This window comes from Triticum urartu, chromosome 4A (assembly GCF_056163025.1).
Source record: "Triticum urartu cultivar PI428250 chromosome 4A, HENAU_Tu73, whole genome shotgun sequence".
Classification (NCBI taxonomy): domain Eukaryota; kingdom Viridiplantae; phylum Streptophyta; class Magnoliopsida; order Poales; family Poaceae; genus Triticum; species Triticum urartu.
Window position 1 is genome coordinate 566,730,762 of NC_141876.1, and position 10,757 is coordinate 566,741,518.

A 10,757-nucleotide genomic window follows, 5' to 3' on the forward strand; every position below is an offset into this window, starting at 1 on the left:
GAGGCACGCACCCCCCACAGGTCCGAATTGGACTAGGGGAAAGGGGGCGCCCCCCCCCCCCCTTGCCTTTTCCTACTCCCTCTCTCTTTCCCTCTTTCTTCTCTCCTACTACGGAAAGGAAAAGGGGAATCCTACTAGGACTTGGGAGTCCTAGTAGGACTCCCCACACTTGGCACACCCTCTCTAGGGCCAGCCTCCTCCTCCTCCCTCCTTTATATACGTGGGCAGGGGACACGCCAAAGGCACAACAGACAATCTCTTAGCCGTGTGCGGTGCCCCCTCCATAGTTACACACCTCGGTCATATCGTCGTAGTGCTTAGGCGAAGCCCTGCGCTGGTAACATCATCATCACCGTCACCACGCTGTCGTGCTGACGAAACTCTCCCTCGGCCTCAATTGGATCAAGAGTACGAGGAATGTCATCGAGCTGAACATGTGCAGATCGTGGAGGTGCCGTATCTTCGGTGCTTGGATCGGTCAGATAGTGAAGACGTTCGACTACATCAACTGTGTTGTCATAACGCTTCCGCTTACGGTCTACGAGGGTACGTGGACAACACTCTTCCCTCTCGTAGCTATGCATCACCTAGATGGATCTTGCATGTGCGTAGGATTTTTTTTTTGAAATTACTGCGTTCCCCAAGAGCTACTAGCTATGGGCCCATAAGTTTGTGGTAAACTACTCACGCTTCATCGGAGAGGCAATGGTGTTGATGTAGAAGCCCTCCGTGATCGAATCCCCCTCCGGCAGGATGCCAAAAAAGGCCTCGAGATGGGATCTCACGGGTACAGAAGGTTGCGGTAGTGGAAAAGTCGTTTAGTGGCTCCCCCAGAAGTTTTTGGGGTATATGTGTGTATATAGGAGGAAGATCTAGGTCAGGGGGTCACCAAGGAGCCCACAAGGTTGGGGGGCGCGCCCTACCCCCTGGGCGCGTCCTCCACCCTTGTGGCCGCCTCGTGACTCTTCTGACTTGCACTCCAAGTCTCCTGGGTGTCTTCTGGTCCAAGAAAAATCATCACGAAAGTTTTATTCTGTTTGGTATTGCTTCTCTGTGAAACTCTAAAATAAGGAAAAAACAGAAACTGGCACTGGGCTCTAGGTTAATAGGTTAGTCCCAAAAATCATATAAAATATCATATTAATGCATATAAAACATCCAGAACAGATAATATAATAGCATGGAACAATCAAAAATTATAGATACATTGGAGACGTATCAAGGGCGAGGAAAGAGGTAATTCTTTTCGAAAATTGTTTCAGAAGCGGGGGAGAGGAAAACGAGAGGCGAATGACGAATAATGTAATGCAAGAGATGAGAGTTTATGATGGGTACTTGGTATGTCTTGACTTAGCGTAGATCTCCTCGGCAATGGCTCCAGAAATTGTCCCTCCTACTTCTTGAGCTTGCGTTGGTTTTTCCCTTGAAGAGAAAAGGGTGATGCAGCAAAGTAGAGTAAGTATTTCCCTTAGTTTTGAGAATCGAGGTATCAATCTAGTAGGAGACAACGCGCAAGTCACCAAATAGCTGCACAAACAATCAAACAACTTGCACCCAACATGATAAAGGGGTTGTCAATTGATGTCGCTTGAAGCTACGCCGGTATTTCCCCAAAGAGGAAGGGATGATGCAGCACAGCGGCGGTAGGTATTTCCCTCAGATATGAAACCATGGTTATCGAGCCAATAGGAGAACCAAGCAACACAATGTAATCAACACCTGCACACAAATAACAACTACTCGCAACCCGACGTGTAAAAGGGGTTGTCAATCCCTTTCGGGTAGCGGCGCCCCAAGATGGGCAAACGGACATGAGAGAGTTAGAAATATTGATAGATCGAACACCAAATAAAATAAATTGCAGCAAGGTATTTTTGGGGTTTTTGGTTTAATAGATCTGAAAATAAAAGCAAAGGCAAATAGATCGCAAAGGCAAATAATATGAGAAAGAGACCCGGGGTCGTAGGTTTCACTAGTGGCTTCTCTCGAGAAAAATAGCAAACGGTGGGTGAACAAATTACTGTTGGGCAATTGATAGAACTTCAAATAATCATGATGATATCCAGGCAATGATCATTACATAGGAATCACGTCCAATATTAGTAGACCGACTCCTGCCTGCATCTACTACTATTACTCCACACATCGACCGCTATCCAGCATGCATCTAGTGTATTAAGTTCATGGAGAAACGGAGTAATGCAATAAGAACGATGACATGATGTAGACAAGATCTATCTATGTAGAGATAGACCCCATCGTTTTATCCTTAGTAGCAACGATACATACGTGTCGGTTCCCCTTCTGTCACTAGGATCAAGCACCCTAAGATCAAACCCACTACAAAGCACCTCTTCCCATTACAAGATAAATAGATCAAGTTGGCCAAATAAAACCCAAATATCGGGGAAGAAATACGAGGCTATAAGCAGACATGCATAAAAGAGATCAAAGAAACTCAAATACTTTCATGGATATAAAAAGATAGATCTGATCATAAACTCAAAGTTCATCGATCCCAACAAACACACCGCAAAACAGTTACATCGTATGGATCTCCAAGAGACCATTGTATTGAGAATCAAGAGAGAGAGAGAGAGAGAGAGGAAGCCATCTAGCTACTAACTATGGACCCGAAGGTCTACAAAGAACTACTCACGCATCATCGGAGAGGCACCAATGGAGGTGGTGAACCCCATCCGAGATGGTGTCTAGATTGGATCTGGTGGTTCTGGACTCTGCGGTGGCTGGATGAATATTTCGTCCACTCCCTAGGGTTTTGGGAATATTGGGGTATTTATAGAGCAAAGAGACGGTCTGGGGGGCACCCGAGGTGGGCACAACCCACCAGGGCGTGCCTGGGCCTCTTGACGCGCCCTGGTGGGTCGTGCTCTCCTAGGAGCACCCTCCAGGCACAGCCAGGGCCCATTATGTTCCTTCTGGTCCAAAAAAAATCTCCATAAAGTTTCATTCGTTTGGACTCCGTTTGATATTGATTTCCTGTGATGTAAAAAACATGGGAAAACATCAACTGTCGCTTGGCACTATGTCAATAGGTTAGTACCAAAAAATGATATAAAATGACTATAAAATAATTATAAAACATCCAAATATAACAGCATGGAACAATAAAAAATTATAGATACATTGGAGACATATCATCAATCCCTTCACGGTTACTTACAAAAGTGAGATCTGATAGAGATAGATAAACGGTAAAGCAAATAATTTTGATATTTTTGGTCTATAGATCAGAAACTAAAAGATTGCAAAAAGAGTAAAACGGAAACTAATATTGTAGACCGGAAACTTATATGATGGAAAACAGAACTTGTATGATGGAAAATAGACCCGGGGGCCATATGTTCACTAGAGGCTACTCTCAAGATAGTAAATAATATGGTGGGTGAACAAATTACTGCCGAGCAATTGATAGAAAAGCGCAAAGTTATGATGATATCTAAGGCAATGATCATGAATATAGGCATCACGTCCGTGTCAAGTAGACTGAAACGATTCTGCATCTACTACTATTATCCACACATCGACCGCTATACAGCATGCATCTAGAGTATTAAGTTCATAAAGAACGGAGTAATGCATTAAGCAAGATGACATGATGTAGAGGAATTAACTCAAGCAATATGATGAAAACCCCATCTTTTTATACTTGATGGAAACAATACAATACGTGACTTGTTGCCCCTACTGTCATTGGGAAAGGACACTGCAAGATTGAACCCAAAGTTAATCACTTCTCGCATTTCAAGAAAAAACAATATAGTTGGCCAAACCAAACTGATAGTTCTAAGAAAATTACAAATATATCAAATCATGCATAAAAGAATTCAGAGGAGATTCAAATAATATTCATAGATAAGTTGATCATAAATCCACAATTCATCGGATCTCGGCAAACACACCGCAAAAAAGTATTACATCGAATAGATCTCCAAGAACATCGAGGAGAACATGGTATTGAGAATCAAAGAGAGAGAAGAAGCCATCTAGCTACTAGCTATGGACCCGTAGGTCTATGGTAAACTACTCACGCTTCATCGGAAGGGCAATAGAGTTGATGTAGAAGCCCTCTGTGATCGAATCCCCCTCCGGCAGGACGCCGGAAAAGGCCCCTAGATGGGATCTCATGGGTACAGAAGGTTGCGGCGGTGGAAAAGTGTTTTCGTGGCTCCCCTGGTTGGTTTGGGGATATATGGGAATATATAGGCAAAGAAACTAGGTCAGGAGGTGCACGAGGGACCCACAAGGGCGGGGGGAGCGCCCTACCCCCCTGGGCGCACCCTCCGTCTTTGTGGCTGCTACCTCTTGAGCACTACGTTGGTTTTCCCCGACGAGGAAGGGATGATGCAGCAAAGTAACGTAAGTATTTCCCTCGGTTTTTGAGAACCAAGGTATCAATCCAGTAGGAGGCTACGCGCGAGTCCCTCATACTTGCACAAAACAAATAAATCCTCGCAACCAACACGAATAGGGGTTGTCAATCCCTACACTAACACTTACGAGAGTGAGATCTGATAGATATGATAAGATAAGATTTTTGGTATTTTTGTGATAAAGATGCAAAGTAAAATAAAGGCAAAGTAAAAAGCAAAGGAAATAACTAAGTAGTAGGAGATTAATATGATAAAGATAGACCCGGGGGCCATAGGTTTCACTAGTGGCTTATCTCGAGAGCATAAGTATTCTACGGTGGGTGAACAAATTACTGTTGAGCAATTGACAGAATTGAGCATAGTTATGAGAATATCTAGGTATGATCATGTATATAGGCATCACGTCCGACACAAGTAGACCGACTCCTGCCTGCATCTACTACTATTACTCCACTCATCGACCACTATCCAGCATGCATCTAGAGTATTAAGTTAAAGACAGAGTAACGCCTTAAGCAAGATGACATGATGTAGAGGGATAGACTCATGAAATATGATGAAAACCCCATCTTGTTATCCTCGATGGCAACAATACAATACGTGCCTTGCTGCCCCTACTGTCACTGGGAAAGGACACCGCAAGATTGAACCCAAAGCTAAGCACTTCTCCCATTGCAAGAAAGATCAATCTAGTAGGCCAAACCAAACTGATAATTCGAAGAGACTTGCAAAGATAACCAATCATACATAAAAGAATTCAGAGAAGATTCAAATATTATTCATAGATAGACTTGATCATAAACTCACAATTCATCGATCTCAACAAACACACCGCAAAAGAAGATTACATCGAATAGTTCTCCACAAGAGAGGGGGAGAACATTGTATTGAGATCCAAAAAGAGAGAAGAAGTCATCTAGCTAATAACTATGGACCCGTAGGTCTGAGGTAAACTACTCACACTTCATCGGAAGGGCTATGGTGTTGATGTAGAAGCCCTCCGTGATCGATGCCCCCTCCAGTGGAGCTCCGGAACAAGCCCCAAGATGGGATCTCGTGGATACAGAAAGTTGCGGCGGTGGAATTAGGTTTTTGGCTCCGTATCTGATCGTTTGGGGGTACGTAGGTATATATAGGAGGAAGGAGTACGTCGGTGGAGCAACAGGGGGCCCGCGAGGGTGGAGGGCGCGCCGGGGGGGGGGGTAGGCGTGCCCCCTACCTCGTGGCCTCCGCTTTTGTGTCTTGACGTAGGGTCCAAGTCTACTGGGTCTTGTTCGTTGAGAAAATCACGTTCCCGAAGGTTTCATTTCGTTTGGACTCCGTTTGATATTCCTTTTCTTCGAAACCCTAAAACAGGCAAAAAACAGCAATTCTGGGCTGGGCCTCCGGTTAATAGGTTAGTCCCAAAAATAATATAAAAGTGAAAAAATAAAGCCTAATAATGTCCAAAACAGTAGATAATATAGCATGGAGCAATCAAAAATTATAGATACGTTGGAGACATATCAGTGGCCGTCTCGTGGCTCCTTCGACTTCATCTCCAAGTCTTATGGTTGTCTTCTGGTCCAAGAAAAATCACCGTGAAAGTTTTTATTCCGTTTGGTATTCCTTTTCTGCGAAACTCTAAAACAAGGAAAAAACAGGAACTGACACTGGGCTCTAGGTTAATAGGTTAGTCCCAGAAATAATATAAAATAGCATATTAATGCATACAAAACATCCAAAACAGATAATATAATAGTATGGAACAATCAAAAATTATAGATACGTTGGAGATGTATCAACCTTACAAAGTAGTACATCAATATGCCTGAATCCGCTATCTTGGCAACATTTGTCGCTACTCCTATGCCCTTGATGAAGGAGTGCAGAAAGTCTATGCCGAATACCCAGACCTCTCACCTAAGCCTAGCATCTAAAGCCGGAGGGCCCAACCAACCTACATACTAGGTCCGGGACGCAAACCGGTCCAATGCACTATCATAGGTCATCGCCAGCGTCTTCCACCAAACCATCTTCACAGCATGTACTGACGCATTAAACTTGACATGCCTGCTGTCGACGCCTCCACGACACCAGACAATGCCTCCTCATTCATCATCACACATCCGTCGTCGAGGCCCTGCTGCACCATTCAGCCGAGACTCCATGTCGTCGATGTGTCACATGGAATGCCGCTCCACCGTTGGAACTGTCCACTGGTCCCTCAAGCCAATGCACACCTCCAAGAATGACGCCCCAAGGAGGGAATGACACAAGTGTGTCGCCGCCATCCGATCGAATGATCTGGGGTTTCCCCTGGAGGTAGCGGATGGAGTTGGGAGCTTCACCTCGATGATGCCTTCAAGAAGGAAACGACGTCGAGGGCGTCAGCATCACCGGCTCCGGTCGCCGGCCGAAGACCAGGTTTTCACCTGGATCTACCCCATGAGCATCCAACTGACAACATTTGTACCATCCAGACCGCCTTCCAAGCCCCAAATCTGGCCGTCCGGATCTGGCGATCATCTACAACAGCACTGCCACCGTGGGAGCCTAGGCACAACTGGCCACTGCCTGTGTGTTTCACCACTAGACTGGGATGAGGGCCACCAACCCACCTCGCCAAACCGCGAGAGCCACCGAGAGGAATCATGCACGCTCATCACCGTCGCTGACCCGATCCAATCCGAAGTCAAAGCCACCAGATCGCTGGTGCAGATCCACCTTGGACAGGGACACCGCTACGCCGTGTCATCGTGGGAGGTCTGGGCTTCACATGTCACCACCTTTCCAGGGCCGCCACCCTGGGTCGCCACAACCACGAAGTCCTTCACGTTATCGCATCACCCACGCAGGCACCCCACGCCAGCGATCCGTTGTGCCGCGGCACCCTGTGCCGTGCCCAGGCCCGAGGAGGCCGGCCCGTGCTGCCCCATCGCAAGGGGAAGAAGACGCCCCGCCAGCGTCGGCGCCTGTCGGGCTTCACCCAGCCGTGCCCTTGGGTGGCGGCGAGGGAGGGAGGGTAGGAGAAGGCGATCGGTGAAGCAGATCAAAGGCCCCTCCCCGTCGCCTCGCGGGGGCGGCACAGGAGGGGTTGGGTCAATGGCTGTTTTGTATTGATATTTTTTTGAATTATGTACCTTTTAAAGTAAATCTAACGGCCTTAATTATTGTAGCTTAATTTCCATTCGAAAGTTGCTTACCACATATACCATGTGATAAGGTACAGGGGTGATTGGGGGTTGTTTGTATACGATTATAAGTACTACTCCCTTCGTCCAAAAAAATTGTCACAGGCTTGTCCCTCAAATGGATGTATCTTGGTGCTAGATACATCCATTTGAGGGACAAGATTTTTCGGACGGAGGAAGTATGTGATAGAGAAGAAGGAATCATCTTGTATGCATGAACTTACACCAGCTCGTGGAGTTTGTAGTGAAGGATTTGACGTTGGTCGTAGATTTTTGAGCTGCCCATATGACGTTAGTGAATCAGTCCATTAAATACAATTTGTTGTCTTTATGCTGCTGGCCATTTGTTTTGTGAAATGTTTTACCGATTCTAATTGAGTCGCCATATGAATTTGGTAGCTATATTCTTGTGGATATTTGGGGTGGGTGGATGAAGACAGGGGGCAACAAGTATTGTGATCCATAAGGCTGCCGACGACAATATGAAGCTGGAAAGGGCACAAATTGATAACGAGCATCATATATGTAGGATGAAGAAAGATAAAGCCCATATGTCGGAGTCAACAAATTGAAAGAATGGAGAGAAGGGCTTTAGTCATAGTGTCACCGGTATGCTCATGGCAATTATCTATGTGTGGCATTTATCATTAGGGGTTTTATCTGCGAGGTTGGTCATATGAGTTAAATGGATCAATGGATTATGTTATAAATATGTCGGTTTGTACTGAAATATATTATGTGTTTGGCCTAATGAAACTCGAGCAATGGCTACTGCAGCTGCTTCCATTTATGGTGATATTTTGTCGCAATGTGTGTAATGAAAGATGTTATAGTTTGTGATTTCTGATGCAAATTTGTCAATTTGAGACCGGAAATTAAACATGAGCATGTAAACATGATGTGTGAGTGCAAGTGGCAGTGTTGACACTATGTGATTGCAAAATGAAAAAGATCATGACAGGAAAAAAATGGGTTGCTGGCATTCGAATCCAAAACCTGGGCTAAAACTTTCCTTGTCTTCTCCTACCCATATCAAATCAAATCGAATCAAATCTTATTAAAACCACCTCACCTAAATCAAAAATTGCCTTCCCTACACGTAGTCAAATCAATTCAAATCTTACCAAGGTATGTAATACGATGGGTGTAAGATTTATGGCGGACATGATTTATGTTGAACCAATAGAATATGTATGTCATCATTGCAACGCACGAGCAATTAGCTAGTGGGCAGGAAAGGTCACCAATACTTTTTCCCCATGGCGATCTATGTTGCGCTTAGCTCTTGGCAACACAAGCCTTGTTGCAATCCTCGTGGAACAGTTATTTTTTATACGACTGTGACATCAACTAAATCCCCAAATTCCCTTCTTTGCAACAAAGGTTGTGTTGTGCGTCAGGCTTTGCAATACAAGCCTTGTTGCCGAACTATTTTTTATGACTACAAACTAATCTTCAAGTCCCCTTCTTTGCAGCAAGGTTTAGGTTCCTGTTGTGCTCAGCGCTTTGCAATATGAGCCTTGTTGAACCAATAGAATATGTATGCCATCATTGCTACGCACGAGCAATTAGCTAGTGAACGGAAAAGGTCATCGGTACTTTTGCCCCATGGCGGACAGTATTAAAGTCACCTCCAATGAACATCGAGGCAGGTTCATGGCAGCAAACCCCAGCCAACTCAGTCTAGGGCATAGGCAAACATGTGGAGCGTGTTCGCAAGATATGCAACACTATACATACCATTTGCTTGTTCAACAAACCCAACCTTAATTTACACCAATTTACAGTAATTTCACCTCCAGACTACCATTGAGAAGGAGCAAATATAGCGGCCCAGCAAATAATCAATCAAGATAATTAAACAAATTGGCAATACAATCTTATCGGTCCCATGGCTAAATGTGATGAGCTCATTGCTCCCACTTTGTAGCATTAACACCTTGTGGATTCCCCATTCATGTTGTCGAGGATGGCAATTACGCCAATCACAAAGGCCTGGTCATAGCCCGGCTGCACCACCACATGGTAGAAGTCCCGGCCGGCCATCATCCCCTTCACTCCAATCTAGTTCACACGTTATTAGAAAATCAAAACTCATAATTTGTACAGTAATTGAGTTGAACTGAACTCATGACTCAACTCCTTTGACTTATCACGTGATAGAACTTTACCTGTGCTACGACGTGGCCTGTGCGGCTCTTGACGGCGCAAGCCCTGTGGGCGAAGGATCCCGTGACCTCGTAGTCCCAGTGCCGCTTCCTCCCCTTGGGTTCGACGGTGACCCGGACGTCGCCCGCCGCGCAGCTGAGCACCGGCTTCGGGTCCTGCAAGCTGAACACCGGCTTGCTCGGCTCGCCGTAGTCCATGAGGTACCCTTTCCACCGGTTGTGAACGCTCAGCGCTTGGACGACTCCTCCCTGTGACACCGGCCAAATCGGTTGAAACACGCAGAGATGGCACATGGACTAGCTCGAGCTCGACCTACGAACTCGGTAACTCACCTTCTTGTGGATGAAGAGGATGGCGGTGCCGTCGCCGTCCCTGACGACGAGCTGCCCGCTGGCGCCGATGATCCCGCAGCCGTCGACGCTGAAGACTACCCTCTGCTCGCGGTCGGTGACGACGAAGCCGCCTCCGGTGACGGCGGGGGGACGGCGGCGGACCAGGAGCACGGCCTGCAGGGAGCTGCAGAAGATCTTGCTGACAACCGGGGTGAGAAGCGTGTGCGCACCCATTGATAGATCGATAGCCTGCGCACGTGTTGAAGTCGGGACAATGCATCAAGGAGGGAATAAATAGAGCGATTTTGAGTGTGGAAGTGTCCCATGACTCCTCATGTCGCGTCTGGCTACCCACCTGCCTAATCGATCGGCGCTGTACGTACGTGATTATCGTGAACCACGCGATTCCACGAAGCTTAGCGGCCGAAGCAATGCGTGACAAAGCCTAGCTAGCTAGTATATATACGCAGGACCACAGGAGATGGATTGATCGCCGGAAGAATCTTTGAATTCCTTTGCTTCCGGCCACCAAATTGCAGCTTTGTGTTTATGCCTTTGCCTTTTTGAGGTGTTTACGTCCAGCTAAACACAAGGATTATACCTAATTGCAGGCCTAATCACACGCCCAAACGTGTTAAACTTTATGAATACCCGTATACGGCTTCCCGCGCGTGTGTTCATCTGTACTC

General features: G+C 46.2%; 1 protein-coding gene across 1 annotated transcript; it reads right to left on the bottom strand.

Moving 5' to 3' along the window:
* Window positions 1–9,226: 9,226 nt before the first annotated feature.
* On the bottom strand, window positions 9,227–10,470 carry LOC125554208 (protein LURP-one-related 6-like). The gene is made up of 4 exons (XM_048717793.2): window positions 10,424–10,470; window positions 10,069–10,317; window positions 9,739–9,984; window positions 9,227–9,631 (listed from the first exon to the last, which is right to left on the bottom strand). Exons 2-4 carry the CDS (start codon window positions 10,300–10,302, stop codon window positions 9,500–9,502), a joined length of 612 nt encoding a protein of 203 aa, XP_048573750.1. The 5' UTR covers window positions 10,303–10,317; window positions 10,424–10,470; the 3' UTR covers window positions 9,227–9,499.
* Window positions 10,471–10,757: the final 287 nt, after the last annotated feature.

What these genes read in the sequence shown, in the direction of transcription:
- LOC125554208 (XM_048717793.2), bottom strand. Translation starts at nt 10,302, where the DNA reads ATGGGTGCGCACACGCTTCTCACCCCGGTTGTCAGCAAGATCTTCTGC. An exon ending in TCCTCTTCATCCACAAGAAG is followed by an intron (nt 9,985 to 10,068) that starts GTGAGTTACCGA and finishes CCGGTGTCACAG; the next exon opens with GGAGGAGTCGTCCAAGCGCT. An exon ending in CAGGCCACGTCGTAGCACAG is followed by an intron (nt 9,632 to 9,738) that starts GTAAAGTTCTAT and finishes CGTGTGAACTAG; the next exon opens with ATTGGAGTGAAGGGGATGAT.